The 24,084-nt window shown below is 51.4% G+C and overlaps 1 protein-coding gene across 1 annotated transcript in view; it reads left to right on the top strand.

Moving 5' to 3' along the window:
* LOC143783244 (uncharacterized) overlaps positions 1-23,623 on the top strand; it is a 79,357-nt gene extending 55,734 nt beyond the window's left edge. The window contains exons 4-8 of the mRNA XM_077271661.1: positions 22,444-22,497; positions 22,577-22,702; positions 22,807-22,993; positions 23,138-23,243; positions 23,492-23,623. Coding sequence (XP_077127776.1) covers positions 22,444-22,497; positions 22,577-22,702; positions 22,807-22,993; positions 23,138-23,243; positions 23,492-23,623 — 605 coding nt within the window. The remainder of the gene's footprint in view (positions 1-22,443; positions 22,498-22,576; positions 22,703-22,806; positions 22,994-23,137; positions 23,244-23,491) is intronic.
* The last annotated feature ends 461 nt before the right edge of the window (positions 23,624-24,084 follow it).

Here is a 24,084-nt window from a genome sequence, read left to right as displayed (position 1 = left end):
ACACATTTCAAAAGTGTTAGGTTCAGCATGTGCAAGGAGCACGACGAAAAGAGGCACTTTTTCCCTTTGCATCATTACTGCTGCACAAGGTGTCTCCTTCAGTAACAAACGCCTTGGGGGGAGGGGACAGGTTCCCTTAAATTTAACTTGTTGTGCCTGCGTGGCGGTCGCAGGACACGTTGCCGTATACACAGCAGGGGAGCAGCAGGCATTACTGAACCCCACTAACACATTGGTGAGGTGTTTGGCTCTGTGCGGACAGCACTTCTGGACGGCAACTAGCGGTGTTGGAGCCCAGGGACAGGAGGAGGAGGAGGAGGTGGAGGAGATAGGAGGGATTGCCACACACACAGCTGGGGAACAGCTGACGTTACTGAACCCCAATAACAGAGGAGGGACTGTTGGGACTGTGCGGACAGCACTTCTGGATGGCAACTAGCGGTGTTGGAGCCCAGGGACAGGAGGAGGAGGTGGAGGAGATAGGAGGGATTGCCACACACACAGCTGGGGAACAGCTGACGTTACTGAACCCCAATAACAGAGGAGGGACTGTTGGGACTGTGCGGACAGCACTTCTGGACGGCAACTAGCGGTGTTGGAGCCCAGGAACAGGAGGAGGAGGAGGAGGTGGAGGAGATAGGAGGGATTGCCACACACACAGCTGGGGAACAGCTGACGTTACTGAACCCCAATAACAGAGGAGGGACTGTTGGGACTGTGCGGACAGCACTTCTGGACGGCAACTAGCGGTGTTGGAGCCCAGGGACAGGAGGAGGAGGTGGAGGAGTTAGGAGGGATTGCCACACACACAGCTGGGGAACAGCTGACGTTACTGAACCCCAATAACAGAGGAGGGACTGTTGGGACTGTGCGGACAGCACTTCTGGACGGCAACTAGCGGTGTTGGAGCCCAGGGACAGGAGGAGGAGGAGGAGGTGGAGGAGATAGGAGGGATTGCCACACACACAGCTGGGGAACAGCTGACGTTACTGAACCCCAATAACAGAGGAAGGACTGTTGGGACTGTGCGGACAGCACTTCTGGATGGCAACTAGCGGTGTTGGAGCCCAGGGACAGGAGGAGGAGAAGGAGGAGGTGGAGGAGATAGGAGGGATTGCCACACACACAGCTGGGGAACAGCTGACGTGACTGAACCCCAATAACAGAGGAGGGACTGTTGGGACTGTGCGGACAGCACTTCTGGACGGCAACTAGCGGTGTTGGAGCCCAGGGACAGGAGGAGGAGGAGGAGGTGGAGGAGATAGGAGGGATTGCCACACACACAGCTGGGGAACAGCTGACGTTACTGAACCCCAATAACAGAGGAGGGACTGTTGGGACTGTGCGGACAGCACTTCTGGATGGCAACTAGCGGTCTTGGAGCCCAGGGACAGGAGGAGGAGGTGGAGGAGATAGGAGGGATTGCCACACACACAGCTGGGGAACAGCTGACGTTACTGAACCCCAATAACAGAGAAGGGACTGTTGGGACTGTGCGGACAGCACTTCTGGACGGCAACTAGCGGTGTTGGAGCCCAGGGACAGGAGGAGGAGGAGGAGGTGGAGGAGATAGGAGGGATTGCCACACACACAGCTGGGGAACAGCTGACGTTACTGAACCCCAATAACAGAGAAGGGACTGTTGGGACTGTGCGGACAGCACTTCTGGATGGCAACTAGCGGTGTTGGAGCCCAGGGACAGGAGGAGGAGGTGGAGGAGATAGGAGGGATTGCCACACACACAGCTGGGGAACAGCTGACGTTACTGAACCCCAATAACAGAGAAGGGACTGTTGGGACTGTGCGGACAGCACTTCTGGACGGCAACTAGCGGTGTTGGAGCCCAGGGACAGGAGGAGGAGGAGGAGGTGGAGGAGATAGGAGGGATTGCCACACACACAGCTGGGGAACAGCTGACGTTACTGAACCCCAATAACAGAGGAGGGACTGTTGGGACTGTGCGGACAGCACTTCTGGATGGCAACTAGCGGTGTTGGAGCCCAGGGACAGGAGGAGGAGAAGGAGGAGGTGGAGGAGATAGGAGGGATTGCCACACACACAGCTGGGGAACAGCTGACGTGACTGAACCCCAATAATAGAGGAGGGACTGTTGGGACTGTGCGGACAGCACTTCTGGACGGCAACTAGCGGTGTTGGAGCCCAGGGACAGGAGGAGGAGGAGGAGGAGGTGGAGGAGATAGGAGGGATTGCCACACACACAGCTGGGGAACAGCTGACGTTACTGAACCCCAATAACAGAGGAGGGACTGTTGGGACTGTGCGGACAGCACTTCTGGATGGCAACTAGCGGTGTTGGAGCCCAGGGACAGGAGGAGGAGGTGGAGGAGATAGGAGGGATTGCCACACACACAGCTGGGGAACAGCTGACGTTACTGAACCCCAATAACAGAGGAGGGACTGTTGGGACTGTGCGGACAGCACTTCTGGACGGCAACTAGCGGTGTTGGAGCCCAGGGACAGGAGGAGGAGGAGGTGGAGGAGATAGGAGGGATTGCCACACACACAGCTGGGGAACAGCTGACGTTACTGAACCCCAATAACAGAGGAGGGACTGTTGGGACTGTGCGGACAGCACTTCTGGACGGCAACTAGCGGTGTTGGAGCCCAGGGACAGGAGGAGGAGGAGGAGGTGGAGGAGATAGGAGGGATTGCCACACACACAGCTGGGGAACAGCTGACGTTACTGAACCCCAATAACAGAGGAGGGACTGTTGGGACTGTGCGGACAGCACTTCTGGACGGCAACTTGCGGTGTTGGAGCCCAGGGACAGGAGGAAAAGCAGAGGAACACAATGTAGGCCGAAGCCTGATTGGAGAAAGTCGAAAGCGAACCTTTAACCCCCCAAGGCGTTTGTAGCTGAAAGAGCCAGCTTGTGCAGCACAAAAGATGCAAAAGGAAAAGGTGGCTCTTTTCATTATGCTCCTTGCAAACACAGAACTAAACACTTATAAAATGTGTCCCCTGAAACCGTGAGACCGTCCCGGAGGTGGGACTTTCCTTCGTTGTTTGATTCCGTCCCGGAGCCTGCGCTGTTATGTTATCCCTTGGCCAGGCACACTTAGCGCTGCCCATCTTCTGACATAATTTGTGTCAGGCTGGCTGCGCCTGTGCGGACGTGCTGGCCGAGAGCCCGCCTCGCAGTGTCGTCTAATGTAATCCCACCGCGGGCCTGGGATCCATGGCCATGCGCAGTGCATATCCTCGCCTCTCACTCCCCTCCCTACGGCTTCTTAAGACTGTGCGGTGTCACGGCCGTGGCATGCTATTAGGGACCAGCTGACACCGCACAGTCTGAAGAAGCCGTAGGGAGATGAGTGAGAGGTGGAGGTTCAGATATGCACTGCGCATGTCCATGGATCTCAGGCCCCCAGTGGGATTAAATCAGAAGACACTGCGAGGCGGGCTCTCGGCCAGCGCGGCCGCACAGGCGCAGCCATCCTGACACCAAATTATGTCAGAAGACGGGCAGCGCTAAGTGTGCCTGGCCAAGGGATAACATAACAGCGCAGGCTCCGGGACGGAATCAAACAACGCTGAGGAGCCGGGGCACGGCGCCAAGGGGGTAGGAATGACGGCTGTGCTGCGTCATATTACGAAGGAACGTCCCACCTCCGGGACGGTTTTACGGTATCAGTGGACACATTTTATAAGTGTTAAGTTCTGCGTGTGCAAGGAGCTAAACAAAAATAGCTACCTTTTCCTTGTGCAGCATTACTGCTGCACAAGGTGGCTCTTTCAGTAACAAACGCCTTGGGGGGGGGGGACAGGTTCCCTTACATTTCAGTTGTTGTGTCAGCGTGGCGGTCGCAGGACACATTGCCGGCTACACAGCTGGGGATCAGCTGACGTTACTGAAACCCAATAACACTGGGTCGTATGTTTTGACTGTGCAGACGGCACTTCTGAGCCTCAACTGGCGGTGTTGGAGCCCAGGAATTTAAGTTCAGGTGGTAGAAAGATGAACACAACAGGAGACCTGGATAACGTAGACAGTGACCTAATTATTTAATCAGGAAGAGGAGTGGCAAATTCCTGCGAGATCCAGGCCTTGTTCATTTTCAGGAAAGTAAGCCGGTCAACGTTATCGGAGGATAGTCGCATGCGACGGTCAGTTAGTACACCACCTGCAGCACTAAAGACACGTTCCGATAATACACTAGCCGCAGGGCAAGCCAGCACCTCCAATGCATACTGGCTTAGCTCTGGCCATGTATCCAGCTTTGAGACCCAAAACTTGAAAGGGGAAGAGCTGTCTGGGAGTACAGCAAGAGGGCAAGACATGTAGTCTGTCACCATCTGACGGAACCGTTGCCTCCTGCTGACTGGAGCCGTCTGTGATGGTGTAGACTTTTGTGGCGGGCACAGAAAACTGTTCCACAGTTCGGCCATACTGGTCTTGCCTTGGGCAGAGGCACTGCTTCTGCTCCCTCTTTGTGCAGAGCCTCCACCACTGCCTGGATGCACTAAAGCTGCTTTGTAATGCACTAGCAGCACTTCTCTCAGTTGGAATGGAGAAGATGATGGAATTCACCAGTGTGTCTTGGTACTCCCGCATTTTTCGCTCCCGGTTCAACGGTGTGATGAGGCTTTCTACGTTGTCCCGGTAGCGAGGATCGGGGAGGGTGAACACCCAATAATCAGACATGTTGAGAATGTGGGCGATGCGGCGGTCGTTTCTCAGGCACTGCAGCATGTAATCCACCATGTGCTGCAGACTGCCAACTGCCCAAGAAACGCTGTCCCCTGCTGGAGGCGTGATCTCTGCCCGCTCGTCATCACCCCACCCTCGCTGTACACACTGAGTACTGGACAATTGTGTAACTCCCTCCTCTGGACGGATGTCTTCCTCCTCCATTGACTCCTCCTCATCCTCCTCACAAACTGTCCCCTGCCTACGCGTTTGTGAGGAACCACGTGGCGCTGACTGTCTAGAAGATGATGGAAATGGTGAATCCTCATCCTCCACCTCTTCCACAACATCATCCCTTAGCGCTTGCAGTGATTTTTCAAGCAGGCAGATAAGGGGGACAGTCATGCTGACTAGTGCATCATCTGCACTCGCCATCCGCGTGGAATAATTGAAGGGACGCAAAACCTGGCAGACGTCCTTCATAGTGGCCCACTCTGTGGTTGTGAAGTCTGAACGGCGCGGAGTGCGACTTCTTTGCGCCTGATGCAGCTGGTACTCCATTACAGCTTGCTGCTGCTCACACAACCGCTCCAACATATGTAACGTGGAATTCCACCTGGTAGGTAGGTCACATATGATGCGATGTTCCGGCAGGTGGTGTCGGCGCTGCAGAGCCGCAATGCGCGCTTTTGCCGTGCTGGAACGCCGCAAGTGAGCAAACTCTAGGCGGTCCTTGTGCAGCAGTGCATCAAGATCCGGATAGTCCCTCAAAAAACTCTGCACGACCAAATTGAGCACATGTGCCAGACATGGGATGTGAGTGAGGTTGCCGAGGCCCAGAGCTGCCACCAGATTTCGGCCATTATCACACACTACCATGCCTGGCTGGAGATTCGCTGGCACAAACCACACATCGCTCTCCTGCTTGATGGCATTCCAGAGCTCCTGCGCTGTGTGGCTTCGATTCCCCAAAGAAATTAATTTCAAGACGGCCTGTTGACGTTTGGCCACGGCTGTGCTCATGTCGGTCGTAACAGGTAAACGTTCATCACGGGTCCATGTGGAGGTGGACTGTGACGGCTCCTGCAGCGATGATTCTGAGGAACTGGTGTAAGAGGAGGAGTCAATGCGTACAGAATGGATTCCTGCAATCCTTGGAGTGGGCAGGACACGTCCTGCGCCACTCGCACGGTCTGTACCCGGCTCAACGACATTAACGCAATGGGCAGTGAGGGAAAGGTATCGCCCCTGTCCATGTTGACTGGTCCACGCATCGGTGGTGAGGTGGACCTTGCTACTGACGGCATTCAGTAGCGCGTGTTTTATGTGTCCCTCCACATGCTTGTGCAGAGCAGGGATGGCTTGCCTGCTGAAGTAAAAGCGGCTGGGCACATTGTACTGTGGGACTGCCAATGACATCAAGTCACGGAAGCTGTCAGTCTCCACCAGCCTGAATGACAGCATTTCCAGTGACAGAAGTTTGGCAATGCCTGCAGTCAGAGCCTGTGCTCATGGGTGGTTTGACGAGAAAGGCCACCTTTTCTCCCATGCCTGTACTACCGATGGCTGTAGACTGGGCTGGGAGTGTGTGGATGACTGGGAAAGTGGTGCTGCGGGTGGAATTACAGCGGGTCTCTGGACAACAAGGCCAGAGGTTCTTCCACGGCGATCCTGGGAGGAAGCCGAACCAGCTGCGTGTGAGCTGGAGGAAGAGGCAACACGAGCTGAAGAGGTGGTAGCTGCCGCTGTTGGTTGGCCTAGCTCTTCAGTGTGTTTTTCTAACTCCGCCGCGTGCCTGGTGCGCACATGTTTCCACATGTTGGAGGTATTGAGGTTGCTGACATTTCGACCTCTTTTGCCTTTGTGATGACACACCTTGCATTTGACATAGCAAATGTCATCTGCAACTGTGTCAAAAAAGGACCAGGCACTGCAAGTCTTGGGAGCGCCCTTTTTGGCTTTTGGATGAGACATGCTCCTAACGGGTGCCAAAGCGGAGGCTGCAGGATCCGCAGTCTTCCCCCTCCCTCTCCCTCTTTGGGCCGTACGGGGAATCTCTTCCTCAGAGCTGCTCCCAGCACCTTCCTGTCCCTCACGCCAAGATGGGTCAAGGACCTCATCATCTACACTACCCTCTGCCCCCAACTGCTCCTCCTGGGTAGTCTCAGCAGCAGAGCATGCACCAGTAAGTGGCACCTGAGTGTCATCATCAGCTGATGCGGCCTGCGATGTGGTGACCGGAGCCACTGGCCCACCCGCCTCTACAGAGGAAGAGAGAAAAAGCTGTTGGGCATCACTGCACCCTGCCTCTTCTTCCATTTCTCCAATGCTGCTTGGCTGGCCCCCTGTTTCCAAGCCAAGAGATTCAGAGAACAGAAGTAGAGACGGCTCCTGTCCTGGGCTCTCTGTCTGCCTGGGCAATTTGGCAGGTGGTGAAGAGACAGATGGCTGCTCTCCAGTGCTCTGTGTCTGAGAGGATGTGGCACTAATTGAAGTTGATGCATTAGCTGCCATCCATCCGACAACGGCTTCAATTTGTTCTTCACGCAGCAGCGGTGTACGGCGCTCGGCGACAAAGCTGCGCATGAATGACTGTTCCCTGGTGAAAGTGGGTGCTGATGAGTCACCGGTGCCCGCAGCAGGCACAGAATCCCCACGTCCCCTCCCTGCTCCGCGCCCACGCCCACGCCCACGTGCCTTGCTCACTGCCTTCTTCATCTTGGTTGACTGATAAAGATAAGCAGAAAAGTACTAACGGCTTTGTGTGCTTATTCCTGAACAACTCCTAACAGGTATAAGAAACACTAATTTTCTAAAGTGTGGACTAGACTTTAATATGAGCTAATGTGGCCTACACAAATGTAAAGTGGTATCACTGGTGTGTTTGGTGAACTTTATTATTGATTTATTTTTTGGGGGCTGAACTGACAACAGAGAGAGCTGCAGTCACACGGAGACCGTGCAGACAGCCGTAAACGGCGCTGCAAGGCCCAAAAACCCTCCTCTACGTTATCCTATGTAGTGTTTTTCCACAAGTTAGCTGGAGACGGGTGGAAAGACACTAATAGGAATTTTTTGAAAAAATGTGCAGCAGCCTGCACTACTTAAAACAAAAGGAAAATTGATTTTGCGGTATGACGCAGTGAAGAACCCTGAGCTGGAGACAACCAGGCTATGGCTGCTCACAGACTACAGGGCGAGCTGCAGTCACACGGAGACCGTTCAGACAGCCGTAAACGGCGCTGCAAGGCCCAAAAACCCTCCTCTACGTTATCCTATGTAGTGTTTTTCCACAAATTAGCTGGAGACGGGTGGAAAGACACTAATAGGAATTTTTTGAAAAAATGTGCAGCAGCCTGCACTACTTGGAAAAAAAAAAAAAAGAACAGTATGAGGCAATGAACCACCCTCCCTGAACTGAATACAACCAGCTATGGATGGCCTATGTGGCTGCACTCAGACTAGAGAGTGAGCTGCACTCACACACACACACACAGACCTTGCAGATCGCAAGGTGATTAGTAGGTGAACACAGCGGTTGCTAAATTAGCCTTGGAAAAGCACAAAGAAGCAAATCGCTATCTCTAAACTGGCCCTCAGTCAGCAAACAGCGTCCTGTCACTAACTGAATTCACAGCAGAGTGAGCGCAAAATGGCGCCAGCGACTTTTAAACTGCATCATGACATCATTTCAGCAGCCAATCACAGCCTTGCCAGTAGTTTCATGCCCTCCATGCTGAACAGGATGTGCCCACACTTGGAATCATTCTCATTGGCTGATTTCGTACAAATTTATGCAGTTTGAATCCTGGGAACTTCCGATTCCGGTATCCGATACGCGGCAAGTATCGGATCTCGGTATCGGAATTCCGATACCGCTAAGTATCGGCCGATACCCGATACTTGCGGTATCGTAATGCTCAACACTAATGGTCAGTAGAGTAGTGGTAGGGCTACATAGGGGCAGCTGATGAGGAGCGTCGCCATGCATTTCAACTTAAAGTGCCAACCTTCACTGTCACACAGAGAATTGTGAAGGGCAAAACTAGTGGAGCACCCCCAGACGCAGGGCCGCGGGGTACTCAGTACCGGACCTCTCTGTCTCAGTTCTGGGGTTGTCACAGTGGCTAGACCTGGTCCGTGACCCTGCTAAGGGGCGTCCAATGAAAGGTGTAGGTGGTGGTGCGTGGTGCAGGTCGCGGTGAATAACGAGGACAGAGGGTTGCAGTCTCTTTACCTCTTTACTGAAGGTTTCCAGATCCTCAATCCAGAATACTGCTAACAGGGCAGGCTGAGACCGGCCGGTCCGAAGGCACATCCAGAGTTCCCTTTGCAGGTGGAAATCAGTGCCTACCTTCTAGCGCCTGTGTGTTGTAGTACTTCCCTGCTGAGCACCACGGGATAGTCCTCACAACTGTTGTGTCTGTTTCTGATGTTCTTTCCCACAACTTATATCTGTTCTGATGTTCTTCTCCTTCCCCCAGATGATATGGCTAGGACGCACCCGTATGTAGGATAGGCCTGGAGTTCTTCCGGGACCCTAGTGATGCCCCTCTCCCACAGTTGCCCCTATGTCTGCTTAGGTGATTTAGGTGAGACAGCCAACCTGTAATTAACTGTCCTGCCGTTGGTTTGAAGTAATGCTTTGAGCCCAATACTTCCTCGGCGTTCCGGCCACCGGTTATGCGCCTCAGTAGGATGTTGCCTCGATCTTACGGCACGACTCCTACTGGTGTTATCTCCTTTTTGCTATGATCTCGTTTCTCACTCTTCACAATAAACCTCGCTTCTTGTCCTTTCTTGAGATACCGCCGCGATATAGTGCAGGCGCGGTTCCTTAACGTTCTGTCTTGTTTGCTAGGCCTCTGTCAGGATCCCACCCCTGTCAGGGACCCCCCTGAATCTTCCCCCGCAACACCCTCTGCCACAGGATGTTGCCTGGTTCCAACCCAGTCAGCTTCTGTCTAACTTTCTATCCAACCCCCAGTTTTATCAGATTGTGAGGAGTGGCCTAATACATAGTGCCCTTTGCTCCCCCTGGAGGCCAGACTATGAAGTGTATTGGTGTCTGTGATACCTGGTAAGGTGAACTCCTTAAGTGCCATCAGACGTACCATCACTCCCCTTAGCGGCGGAGCATCAGTACTGCAACGACCAGGACTCTGGGGCGCTGCACTAGTTGCCTTCTCTCCTCATCTCTGCTTTAAAAAAAAAAAAACACTGTTTTTTTCTGTGCAAATTTATGTGCATTTATATCTTCATGTATTGGGCTGTTTAACTAAATAAGGAGCACATTTTTAAGGGTGTTTTTGTTATGGCTTACATGTGTAAGATAGGTTGATAACTTTGGTTGTTGATTAAGGGCCTTCATATTGTGTTTAGGGGGGTATGGACAGAATTAATTTCAGCCTATTGGTTCACCATCCACGGTCTGTCATGTGCCCCCTTTGGGATCAGCAGTCTCTCATCCCTGCTCTGTTTTGTATAGCGTTATGTTATGTATAATGCCGTACATAAGGGAAACATTTCTGTTGTTCTCTGTCTGTGGTTGTGCCCCAGAGCATTTGTGGTTTACTCACATGACCTATCACATGTATCAGAGAGGATCATGTGGCATGTCACGTGATACATTGGGTACATAGGGGGCCCACGATTTATAAAATGCCCGGGGCCCTGGCTACCTTTAATCCTGGTCAAGGGTAAAGTTCACATAACTACTAAAAGCATAGGCATAAGAAAAACTCAAGAAAAGAGTGTAATAAATATAAAAATAATTATATTATTAAAAACATACAGGTATATGGAAGTAAGATACATAAAAACACTGTGCTGCTATAAAATGTGGGGACTTATAGAATGAAAAACCCAGATAGTTCAGTGTAAGCCATACTGTTAAGACATAGAGAGCAATGAATCCCTTATAACGCATGCGGATAAGTCCTTCCCCATGCGTTAAGTAGGTTGGCCAGCTAATACTAATACTTACATATCTCAATTGTTAGTTAAGTGTGACGTCCTATCATACACCTCATACCCAGCTCCTCTGCAAAACAAGTCTCCACTCCCTATACCTCAATGCATTGAATACATGATATACTTTGACAATTCTTCTGACTTGTTTGTTCTAATCTGATTTCTGTCTATTATATCCTTGATAAAGGCTGTTGTTGGATGAAACGCTAGAGTTTTTCTTGCCAGATCGAAATAAAATTTCCACTCCGCTCCGCCTACTTCCGCATGCGTACTGCATCATTCTGCGTACCTATCTTTAACATTGGTTACACAGGGACATGCATTGTATGCGGATGTGTCTACAGAAACGCAACATTTTAGCAAAGAATTGGGGATTTGCAAGGAGGCCAAAAGTTTGAATTTGTAGGCGACTGGATTTATTTGTTTGAACACCTTAGGACAGTATCTTGAGATGAATATACTAAGATGTCCATTATCCCGTAGAATGTAAGTCCGCAAGGACAGGGTCCTCTCCCCTCTGTACCAGTCTGTCCTTGTAAATTTGTTTACTGTAAACGATATCTATAACTCTGTACGTAACCCCTTCTCATGTACAGCACCATGGAATTAATGGGTACTCCCTCCCCACCCCCTTGCTTGCTTATCCAGGTTTTTAATCTGCTTCTGGCACCTGCTCCATGGGTGCTGCTGCCACACCGGCGCCATTGCTGAGAGTACACTTCCGGGTAAAGTAACTACTTCCTGTCAGCACTTTCCTTCCACCATTTTCTTGGTGGGATCCACAGTGTCTTCCTGTCTCCTCTATAGGCGCTGCCATATTGTTGGTGGTTTACTGCTGTGATTGGCAGACTTCATCACAGGGGGCGGGAGAAATTCCTTCTCTTCCTTTTTTTTCGTCCTTTTTAAGTATTTTTTTTTTAGCCTGCATGTCTTATGCTTGTCTTATGGCTGGCTATCCAGTGTGTTATCTTGGGATTCTGCCAGCTGTGCCTCTGGCGGTGGGAAAGTGAGCTTCAAAAGACATCACCTGGAGTGTGCTTTCTGCGGTCTACCCCTCCCGAGTGGTTGGTCATGGACCATGTGCAATATCTGCTTTCCCAGTACGGAGGAACCCACGATTAGGGACTAAGTCATCAGGGTAAAGGACCTAGTAGGTGGCTCCATATTCCAGGCATGGAAATGTTCCAGACATTCCCCCTCCCCGCAAGGAAATGACTGCCAGTCTGAAGACCTTATGGTCACTGATGAGATCAGATCTTCATCATTAGATTCTGAGGAAGAATTGTTTAAGAAAACCTACTTTCCAGCTGAAAAATCAGGCAGGCTTATTAGAGCTGTGCAGAAGGAACTTCACCCATCAGAGCTGCCTACCAACTCTAAAGTGCCTAGTGCCTTTACTGTGGATGATAAGGTCATGGACTTTATGAAGGGTGAATGGCAAAGACCAGAGAAGGCACCGTTTCAATCTAAACAGTTTAAAATGCTCTACCCCCTGTATGGGTCTCAATCTAAGGACTGGGTGCCTCCCCCTAAGGTAGATACAGCAATCACTAGATTGTCCAGAAACACTAATGATGGTATGCACACCCAAAAATTATAAAAAAAAAAAAAAAAATCAGAAAACTTTTATTATTATTATACCTCAAAAAAGACAGACACAGATAAAACCATTTAAAACGGCCTAGGATATAGGACCGATAGCGACACCCCTATATATCGCAAATATAGTATAGTACAACCAAAGAAACGCTGTAGTTATAGACAAATATGCATAATATAATTGGCTGCATAGATATAAATAACAAAATGTCTCTTGCTCATAGGTTAAATAAGTCAAGTCTCCTAGTATTCAACCAAAACAAAAAGAATGTCATGATGACACACAATGTGCTGCAAACATATACACACATAATTGAAACCCAATAAAATAGGCATGACTATAATGAGTAGCAGTGTTATCTAAGCATGCTCAATGCCTGGAAAGCCCAAATACCAATATTCATATCACAATATTAGGCTTAAATGTAGGCACAGACCCCACAATGATATGTACGGCTATACATTAAATAACAGTATTGTCTGAGCATGCTAGGTACCTGGAAAACCTAAGTCCCAATGTGCACATTACAATATTAGGCTGACATATGAGCATAAACCCCACAAAGATGTATGTCCCAATACCTATGTGGACCTGGTCCAACAAAAATAGGCAGCAATTGATGACAAATAACGTGCAATTGCGCCTGGAGAAAGCAAGGTGGAGAGAAATAAGCCCACTCTAGGTAGATAAATACCACTCAAGCTGCGGGGGAGTGCAGCGGATTGAGGCGCCCAGGAGAGACAAGAGACAAGAATGAGGGGTGCGGCAAGAGCCCCATGCGTATCGCTGCAACAGCAGCTTCGTCAGGGGAAGTGAGGTCATCAGTATTTTCTGAGGTAAATATAGAGGTATCGTTGATTAGATAAATACGAATCGGTGTGTGGCAGAGACCGCAGACGCCCGTCCCAGCCGCCCTGGAAGGTGCAACAATTGTGGCTATAGCCAGAAGAGTTGCCGTTGTCATGGTGCGCATGCACATGCGCAACGGCAACCCAAGGGGGAGCAAACCGTGCACGCACCAGACAGAGGCCTCAGTAGCAGAGCCCCAATGGAGAAAATGCAGGAGAGATTCACTATTCACACGGCATAAATGCCGATAAGCTGCAGGGGGCATATGATGTATGAGTGCAAAAGCAAGTAAACAAAAGACAACAGAAATATTATGTTGTTAACAAAATAAGTCTAACAAAATGCCCCAAGGGGAGGGGGAAGGCCCCCCTGGGTAGGAACATAATAAACCTTTGCGATCTAGCTCATTTTGTGAGAGCTATATGTCAAATAAAGTCAAAATTAGTGTTCCCAAATGATAAAGGAGTGGCCGAAATTGTTAGCCTTATATATGAACCCTGATAATCATAGATATATGGACAGCAGAGTCCATTAATGTGGCGCATGAGAGAACAATTTTAGTTTTTTTAGTTTGTTTTTTTTTTTTAATTTTTAAAGAAAACATAGGAAGCACTAGCCTCCCGAGTAAGGAAAGTGAAGGAAACCAATAGCACAATTCCTGAAAGATATAGGACATTAAGCACAGGCCCACGGGTAGAAAAACGCCTGCCTCCCCAAAAGGCAAAAGAGGAGACAATATGAAACACCACCGTAAAAATAGATGATGGCAGATATGAGTCCCCCATCCACTGAGAGTAAAATAAAAAAAATGGACATCACAGCCCTTTTGGATGGTCAGAGTACATAAAAAACATATCAGGGTATGAACCATGATCTGAAGAATATCAACCCTGCACAAAGGCAAGAGATTTGTTATAGTACGTCACTGTTGAAATAAACGGTGTCCAACTCAAGTCCCTGTCTAAAGCAACAGGGCCTCAAAACAGCAACACCTGTACATCTGAGTAAACAAATTTACAGATAAGAGCAAAGAATGCTCGAAAGGAAGATATTTTATTATATCTCAGGTGAATCTAATATATAATTGCCTAGAATACTACTTCCTGCAATTTGTGCCAACTTCCGTGGCTTTGTCCGGAGCTAATGTCCGGAGATAATGTCCGGAGCTAATGTCCGGAGCTAATGTCCGGAGATAAGTGACGTCACCAGTGTCCTACACCCAGGCAGAGCACAGGGGCCCCAGGCAGCATATGGGGCCCCAGGCAGAGCACAGTGGCCCCAGGCAGAGCACAGGGGCCCCAGGCAGCATATGGGGCCCCAGGCAGAGCACAGTGGTCCCAGGCAGAGTACAGGGGCCCCAGGCAGCCTATGGGGCCCCAGGCAGAGCACAGTGGCCCCAGGCAGAGCACAGGGGCCCCAGGCAGCATATGGGGCCCCAGGCAGAGCACAGGGGCCCCAGGCAGCATATGGGGCCCCAGGCAGAGCACAGTGGCCCCAGGCAGAGCACAGGGGCCCCAGGCAGAACATGGGGCCCCAGGCAGAGCACAGGGGCCCCAGGCAGAGCACAGGGGCCCCAGGCAGCATATGGGGCCCCAGGCAGAGCACAGGGGCCCCAGGCAGAGCACAGGGGCCCCAGGCAGCGCAGAGGGGCCCCAGGCAGCATATGGGGCCCCAGGCAGAGCACAGTGGCCCCAGGCAGAGCACAGGGGCCCCAGGCAGAACATGGGGCCTCAGGCAGAGCACAGGGGCCCCAGGCAGAGCACAGGGGCCCCAGGCAGCATATGGGGCCCCAGGCAGAGCACAGGGGCCCCAGGCAGCATATGGGGCCCCAGGCAGAGCACAGTGGCCCCAAGCAGCATATGGGGCCCCAGGCAGAGCACAGTGGCCCCAGGCAGAGCACAGGGGCCCCAAGCAGCATATGGGGCCCCAGGCAGAGCACAGGGGCCCCAGGCAGCTTATGGGGCCCCAGGCAGAGCACAGTGGCCCCAGGCAGAACATGGGGCCCAGGCAGAGCATAGGGGCCCCAGGCTGAGCACAGGGGCCCCAGGCAGAACATGGGGCCCCAGGCAGAGCACAGGGGCCCCAGGCAGAGCACAGGGGCCCCAGGCAGAGCACAGGGGCCCCAGGCAGCATATGGGGCCCCAGGCAGAGCACAGGGGCCCCAGGCAGCATATGGGGCCCCAGGCAGAGCACAGTGGCCCCAGGCAGAGCACACACCAAATCGGAGGCCGAGGGGCCCCGACAACCAAATCGGAGGCCGAGGGGCCCGGCCCCGCCCAACAAAGCGGAGGCCGAGGGGCCCCGACCACCACATCGGAGGCCGAGGGTCCCCGCCCACCAAATCGGAGGCCGAGGGTCCTCGCCCACCAAATCGGAGGCCGAGGGTCCCCGCCCACCAAATCGAAGGCCGAGGGTCCCCGCCCACCAAATCGGAGGCCGAGGGGCCCCGCCCACCAAATCGGAGGCCGAGGGGCCCCGCCCACCAAATCGGAGGCCGAGGGGCCCCGCCACCAAATCGGAGGCCGAGGGTCCCCGCCCACCAAATCGGAGGCCGAGGGTCCCTGCCCACCAAATCGGAGGCCGAGAGTCCCCACCCACCAAATCGGAGGCCGAGGGGCCCCGCCAACCAAATCGGAGGCCGAGGGGCTTCGCCAACCAAATCGGAGGCCGAGGAGCCCCGCCCACCAAATCGAAGGCCGAGCGGCCCCGCCCACCAAAGCGGAGGCCGAGGGGCCCGGCCCCACCCACCAAAGCGGAGTCCAAGGGGCCCCGTCCACCACATCGGAGGCCGAGGGGCCCCGCCCACCAAATCGGAGGCCGAGGGTCCCCGCCCACCAAATCGGAGGCCGAGGGTCCCCGCCCACCAAATCGGAGGCCGAGTGTCCCCGCCCACTAAATTGGAGGCCGAGGGTCCCCGCCCACCAAATCGGAGGCCGAGGGGCCCCGCCCACCAAATCGGAGGCCGAGGGGCCCCACCAACCAAATCGGAGGCCGAGGGGCCCCGCCCACCAAATCGGAGGCCGAGGGGCCCCGCCCACCAAATCGGAGGCCGAGGGGCCCCGCCCACCAAATCGGAGGCCGAGGGTCCCCGCCCACCAAAGCGGAGGCCAAGGGGCCCCGCCCACCAAATCGGAGGCCGAGGGTCCCCGCCCACCAAATCGGAGGCCAAGTGTCCCCGCCCACTAAATTGGAGGCCGAGGGTCCCCGCCCACCAAATCGGAGGCCGAGGGGCCCCGCCCACCAAATCGGAGGCCGAGGGGCCCCACCAACCAAATCGGAGGCCGAGGGGCCCCTCCCACCAAATCGGAGGCCGAGGGGCCCCACCCACCAAATCGGAGGCCGAGGGGCCCCGCCAACCAAATCGGAGGCCAAGGGGCCCCGCCAACCAAATCGGAGGCCGAGGGGCCCCGCCAACCAAATCGGAGGCCGAGGAGCCCCGCCCAATAAATCGAAGGCCGAGCGGCCCCGCCCACCAAAGCGGAGGCCGAGGGGCCTGGCCCCGCCCACCAAAGCGGAGGCCGAGAGGCCCCGACCACCACATCGGAGGCCGAGGGGCCCCGCCCACCAAAGTGGAGGCCGAGGGGCCCGGCCCCGCCCACCAAAGCGGAGGCCGAGGGGCCCCGCCCACCACATCAGAGGCCGAGGGGCCCCGCCCACCAAATCGGAGGCCGAGGGTCCCCACCCACCAAATCGGAGGCCGAGGGTCCCCGCCCACCAAATCGGAGGCCGAGGGTCCCCGCCCACCAAATTGGAGGCCGAGGGTCCCCGCCCACCAAATCGGAGGCCGAGGGGCCCCGCCAACCAAATCGGAGGCCGAGGGGCCCCGCCCATCAAATCGAAGGCCGAGGGGCCCCGCCCACCAAATCGGAGGCCGAGGGGCCCGGCCCCGCCCACCAAAGCGGAGGCCGAGGGGCCCCGCCCACCACATCGGAGGCCGAGGGGCCCCGCCCACCAAATCGGAGGCCGAGGGGCCCCGCCCACCAAATCGGAGGCCGAGGGTCCCCACCCACCAAATCGGAGGCCGAGGGTCCCCGCCCACCAAATCGGAGGCCGAGGGTCCCCGCCCACCAAATTGGAGGCCGAGGGTCCCCGCCCACCAAATCGGAGGCCGAGGGGCCCCGCCAACCAAATCGGAGGACGAGGGGCCCCACCAACCAAATCGGAGGCCGAGGAGCCCCGCCCACCAAAAGTAAGTGCGCCCCCGGGTGCAAAAGTAAGTGCGCCCCCGGGTGCAAAAGTAAGTGCGCCCCCGGGTGTAAAAGTAAGTGCGCCCCCGGGTGCAAAAGTAAGTGCACCCCCGGGTGCAAAAGTAAGTGCGCCCCCGGGTGCAAAAGCAAGTGCGCCCCCGGGTGCAAAAGTAAGTGCGCCTCCGGGTGCAAAAGTAAGTGCGCCCCCGGGTGCAAAAGTAAGCGCGCCCCCGGCCCCGGGTGCAAAAGTAAGCGCGCCCCCCCAGTCCCGTGTGTGAAAAGTGCTGCTGTAAAGCTGGTAGTGCTGTTCAAGCACCATGTATTTCCTTCAGGAAATGCCCATCTAATATATAATTGCCTAGAATACTACTTCCTGCAATTTGTGCCAAGAAAGAACATACCAATATCCATAGTTATTGATACATATTATTTATTATTTACATTATTGTTCTTAAGCAAAGAACCGTTGTTGTGGCATTTGCCACAACACACAAAGTTGTTGTCTGATGTCTTTCATCACTCCCCTCATAAGCATGTTCATGGATCCTGTGTAACTGTACCTTAAATAACAAGAATTGTCAAGAGCTGGTGAGTGCAGCCATTTTTTGTTCTTTCTTACTATTATTTATTAATTGTATTATTCTTACATTTGAATAAATAAAGTATATATGGATTCTAGACTCCCGATTCTTTAGAATCGGGCTGCCATCTAGTAAAGTATAATACCCTGAGAAGCTCATAGTAGCCCAGGTAAAGTGGAACAGAGAGACAGGTAGAACGCCATATGGCACCTATGGTGGAAAACAAGGGGCTGCCCAGGGTGCAAAACAGGGGCAAACAGAAGAAACCGGAAAAAACATATATGTAGAGTCCAGATCTTGATATGTGCACGTTGAGACTCCCAAAATGGCGGCAAGCCCGGGCCAATCCACTTGGTTTAATGTAAAATCCAGGAATCAATGCAACATAGTTCATAGTCATCAAGGTAGCCAAATTCCCAGATCATCAATGGCGGAATCCTTTGAGACCCAAACGTTCGCTTGTAGAGTCCAGGATGATGACCATGGGAACCGCAAATGCCAATTGGGACATATAAGGTCCTACGGCCCGACGGAAGGCAAATTGCCTCCAGATGTTGGATGGCAGAAGACAGGCTACTGCTTCAGATAGAATCCAGGTGGATTTTCACCCTTCGGTCTGTAGCACCACAGGGTTTGAATGAAGAACTTTTATTCACGGGGTTTCTAGGTTGAGAATGGGCCCTCATTAATGAACTGTAATAATATATACAATAATAATAATGTCTACACTTTATGCTCCCCACTTACTGTTGCTTGCATATTTAATGCACTGTGGGTTATTATTATTATCATCATTTTCATGTTTGTTTTTATCCTTATTTCCAAGGGCCGTCTTCTGTCCATCCAACATCTGGGGCAATTTACCTTCCGTTGGGCCGTAGGACCTTATATGTCCCAATTGGCATTTGCGGTTCCCATGGTCATCGTCTTGGAGTCTACAAGCGAACAGTTGGGTCTCAAAGGATTTTTGGACTCCGCCATTGATCATCTGGGAATTTGGCTACCTTGATGACTATGAACTATGTTGCATTGATTCCTGGATTTTACATTAAACCAAGTGGATTGGCCCGGGCTTGCCGCCATTTTGGGAGTCGCTGTTTTGAGGCCCTGTTGCTTTAGACAGGGACTTGAGTTGGACACCGTTTATTTCAACAGTGACGTACTATAACAAATCTCTTGCCTTTGTGCAGGGTTGATATTCTTCAGATCATGGTTCATACCCTGATATGTTTTTTATGTACTCTGACCATCCAAAAGGGCTGTGATGTCCATTTTTTTTATTTTACTCTCAGTGGATGGGGGACTCATATCTGCCATCATCTATTTTTACGGTGGTGTTTCATATTGTCTCCTCTTTTGCCTTTTGGGGAGGCAGGCGTTTTTCTACCCGTGGGCCTGTGCTTAATGTCCTATATCTTTCAGGCATTGTGCTATTGGTTTCCTTCACTTTCCTTACTCGGGAGGCTAGTGCTTCCTATGTTTTCTTTAAAAAAATTAAAAAAAACCAAAAAACTGAAAAACAACAATTGTTCTCTCATGTGCCACATCAATGGACTCTGCTGTCCGTATATCTATGATTATCAGGGTTCATATATAAGGCTAACAATTTCGGCCACTCCTTTATCATTTGGAACACTAATTTTGACTTTATTTGACATATAGCTCTCACAAAATGAGCTAGATCGCAAAGGTTTATTATGTTCCTACCCAGGGGGGCCTTCCCCCTCCCCTTGGGGCATTTCGTTAGACGTATTTTGTTAACAACATAATATTTCTGCTGTCTTTTGTTTACTTGCTTTTGCACTCATACATCATATGCCCCCTGCAGCTTATCGGCATTTATGCCGTGTGAATAGTGAATCTCTCCTGCATTTTCTCCATTGGGGCTCTGCTACTGAGGCCTCTGTCTGGTGCGTGCACGGTTTGCTCCCCCTTGGGTTGCCGTTGCGCATGTGCATGCGCACCATGACAACGGCAACTCTTCTGGCTATAGCCACAATTGTTGCACCTTCCAGGGCGGCTGGGACGGGCGTCTGCGGTCTCTGCCACACACCGATTCGTATTTATCTAATCAACGATACCTCTATATTTACCTCAGAAAATACTGATGACCTCACTTCCCCTGACGAAGCTGCTGTTGCAGCGATACGCGTGGGGCTCTTGCCGCACCCCTCATTCTTGTCTCTTGTCTCTCCTGGGCGCCTCAATCCGCTGCACTCCCCCGCAGCTTGAGTGGTATTTATCTACCTAGAGTGGGCTTATTTCTCTCCACCTTGCTTTCTCCAGGCGCAATTGCACGTTATTTGTCATCAATTGCTGCCTATTTTTGTTGGACCAGGTCCACATAGGTATTGGGACATACATCTTTGTGGGGTTTACGCTTATGTGCCAGCCTAATATTGTAATGTGCACATTGGGACTTAGGCTTTCCAGGTACCTAGCATGCTCAGACAATACTGTTATTTAATGTATAGCCGTACATATCATTGTGGGGTCTGTGCCTACATTTAAGCCTAATATTGTGATATGAATATTGGTATTTGGGCTTTCCAGGCATTGAGCATGCTTAGATAACACTGCTACTCATTATAGTCATGCCTATTTTATAGGGTTTCAATTATGTGTGTATATGTTTGCAGCACATTGTGTGTCATGACTAGTGTTGAGCGATACCGTCCGATACTTGAAAGTATCGGTATCGGAAAGTATCGGCCGATACCGGCAAAATATCGGATCCAATCCGATACCGATACCCGATACCAATACAAGTCAATGGGACTCAGGTATCGGACGGTATCCCTGATGGTTCTCAGGGTCTGAAGGAGAGGAAACTCTCCTTCAGGCCCTGGGAACCATATAAATGTGTAAAATAAAGAATTAAAATAAAAAATATCGCTATACTCACCTGTCCGACGCAGCCGGGACCTCGGCGATTGTAAGCGGCAGCGTTGTTTCTTTAAAATTCGCGCTTTTACTTGCTTACGTGAATTCCCGGCTTCTGATTGGTCAGGGCGGCCATGTTGCCGGGACTCGGACCAATCACAGCAAGCCGTGACGAAATTACGTCACGGCTTGCTGTGATTGGTCCGCGTCCCGGCAATATGGCGCCGTGACCAATCACAAGCCGTGACGTCACGGGAGGCTGGACACGCGCGCTTTTCAAAATAAGCGCGTGTCCAGCCTCCCGTGACGTCACGGCTTGTGATTGGTTAATGGCGGCCATGTTCCTGGGACGCGGACCAATCACAGCAAGCCGTGACGTAATTTCGTCACGGCTTGCTGTGATTGGTCCGCATCCCGGCAATATGGCGCCGTGACCAATCACAAGCCGTGACGTCACGGGAGGCTGGACACGCGCGCTTTTCAAAATAAGCGCGTGTCCAGCCTCCCGTGACGTCACGGCTTGTGATTGGTTAATGGCGGCCATGTTGCCGTGACGCGGACCAATCACAGCAAGCCGTGACGTAATTTCGTCACGGCTTGCTGTGATTGGTCCGCGTCCCGGCAACATGGCCGCCCTGACCAATCAGAAGCCGGGAATTCACGTAAGCAAGTAAAAGCGCAAATTTTAAACAAACAACGCTGCCGGTTCCTTCGCTGAGGTCCCGGCTGCGTCGGACAGGTGAGTATAGCGATTTTTTTTATTTTAATTCTTTCTTTTACACCTTTTTACATTAATGTTGTTTCGATACCGATATCCGATATTACAAAAATATCGGATCTCGGTATCGGAAATTCCGATACAGCAAGTATCGGCCGATACCCGATACTTGCAGCATCGGAATGCTCAACACTAGTCATGACATTTTTTTTGTTTTGGTTCAATACTAGGAGACTTGACTTATTTAACCTATGAGCAAGAGACATTTTGTTATTTATATCTATACAGCCAATTAGATTATGCATATTTGTCTATAACTACAGCGTTTCTTTGGTTGTACTATACTATATTTGCAATATATAGGGGTGTCGCTATCGGTCCTATATCCTAGGCCCTTTTAAATGGTTTTATCTGTGTCTGTCTTTTTTGAGGTACAATAATAAAAGTTTTCTGATTTTTTTTTTATAATTTTTGGGTGTGCATACCATCATTAGTCTAGTCATTTCTCTTTTTTGCGGTATCTAGTTTGCCCTACAGACTAGGTTTTGCACCCTGTATCATTATCAGTATAGGGTTGCACCCCTTTTACATATATTTACTAGATTGTCCAGAAAGACTATTGTTCCTTCCGAAGATGCTACAAGTCTTAAAGATCCTATGGACAGGAGGATTGAGGTCTCCTTGAAGAAATCTTATTGGTTGGCAGTTGCACAATCCTGCATTGGGATATCAGCCCATGAAACATCTACGGCCCTTAGACGGTGGCTAGCTAGACTGGGAGAGGATATTGAGTCCAGAGTCTCCATACCGGATCAACTTAAAGGGTTTAAGTACATGATCCTAGCTGTGGATTTTCTGTGTGATGCTTTGGAACAGATGATAAAGTCGGCGGCTAGGGCCATGGTCCTGTCTACTGTGGGGAGGAGAGCGTTGTGGCTTAAGCCTTGGTCAGGTGACTTACCTTCCAAATAACATCTCTGTAATCTATAATATTCTCCAGGAAAGTTCGGCAAGAAGTTGGATTCAATTATGGAGGACCTAACCGATAACAAAGGCAAGTCACCTCCCAAAAGATGGTCCTTTTGTGGCTTCACCTCATCCCGATGGGATCAATCCCACACTTCAACCCCTAGATTTAGAAGAAGATATCAGTATGGTGGAAGAAGAGGGGGATCTGCATCTTCCCGTTGGGGAGCTTATAGGAACCCTAGAGCAATCAAAAAAGACTTCTGATGCCAAGAATTACTGGTCAGGGAAAGGTTGACACCTTTCTTGCAAAGCTGGAAAGAGTTAATAAAAGACACCTGTGTGATCAGAATTATAGAGAATGGTTATATCATTCCTTTCATTTCTTATCCCCAAGAAAAGTATTCGGCGTCCAGAACTCTTCCTCCCTCCAGGCAGAAAATTCTAGAGAAGAAGATGCAGGATTTAATTCTTCAATCAGCCTTGGAACCTGTTCCAACGTCCCAGGTTCGAAGAGGTGTATATTCACCTGTCATTCTGGTTCCGAAACCATCAGGCAAGTGGCTTCTGATAATCAGTCTAAGGTACCTGAATTGGTTCATTCAAAAGGAAAGGTTCAGGACAGAAACTATCAAGTCCATCTGAGTCATTCTGGAGAGAGGCGATCTTATGGTGTCCATAGATCTGAAAGATACATGTTTTCATATACCGATATTTCCCTTACACAGAAGATACTTAAGAATCGCAGTCACCCTCAATGGAAACCTTCAACACTTCCAGTTCAAGGTTCTTCCCTTTGGGATAACCACTGCACCCTATGTCTTCACCAAAGTGGTATCTGCAATGATGTCCAGGCTCCATATTCAGGGGATATGAATAATTCCATATCTGGATGAATGGCTGATTCTTGGAGCATGTCGCCCTCTCATTCTGGAGCACTTAAAGATTACTCTGGACCTTGTTATGGACCTCAGCTGGATAATAAATATGGAGAAGTCGGATCTGTTCCCTGACACCTACAAATCCTTCCTGGGGTTTGTAATCAAGTCTCCAGAGATAAAATTGTATCTCTCTCCCTGAAGGATGGCACGTTTTCTCAACAGAGCACGTTTTCTCTCACGGTGTCGCAGGGTCCCGATAAGGAATCTCATGAGGTTCTTAGGGGTATTAACTTCCACTGCCGAGGCTGTTCCTTGGGTCTTAGCCCACATTAGAACCATTCAGATGGAAGTCTTTCCAACTTGGATGCCATGCATGTCCTTTCTACGGCAATGAGACAAACCCTCTCTTGGTGGCAACAGGTTCCGGATGGAATTAATCTGGAAGAACCAACTTGGATAATTCTAACAACAGATGCCTCAGGAACAGGTTGGGGAGCCCTCTTAGGAAGCAGTACCATCGCAGGAGTTTGGTCCAGTACCGAATGCCTCCTGGCTTCCAATGTAAGGGAGTTAAGAGCTATTTGCTTTGCTCTTCAAAACTTCAAAGATTTCTTGAGAGGTCAAGCAGATATGGTCCGTACCGACAATATGGCCTGTGGGTGCTAAATAAATGAGCAGGGCAGCACAAGATCTCCCCCTCTCATGGCAGAGGCGGCTCGAATATTTCAGTGGGAAGAGGCAATGGTAACCAGGTTATCGGCTACTCATATCTGAGGGAAACAGAATACCCTCAT

The sequence above is a fragment of the Ranitomeya variabilis genome, chromosome 6, assembly GCF_051348905.1.
Source record: "Ranitomeya variabilis isolate aRanVar5 chromosome 6, aRanVar5.hap1, whole genome shotgun sequence".
In the NCBI taxonomy this organism is placed as follows: domain Eukaryota; kingdom Metazoa; phylum Chordata; class Amphibia; order Anura; family Dendrobatidae; genus Ranitomeya; species Ranitomeya variabilis.
Note: the sequence above shows the minus strand (reverse complement) of the source record. Positions and strands in the feature narration are given on the sequence as shown.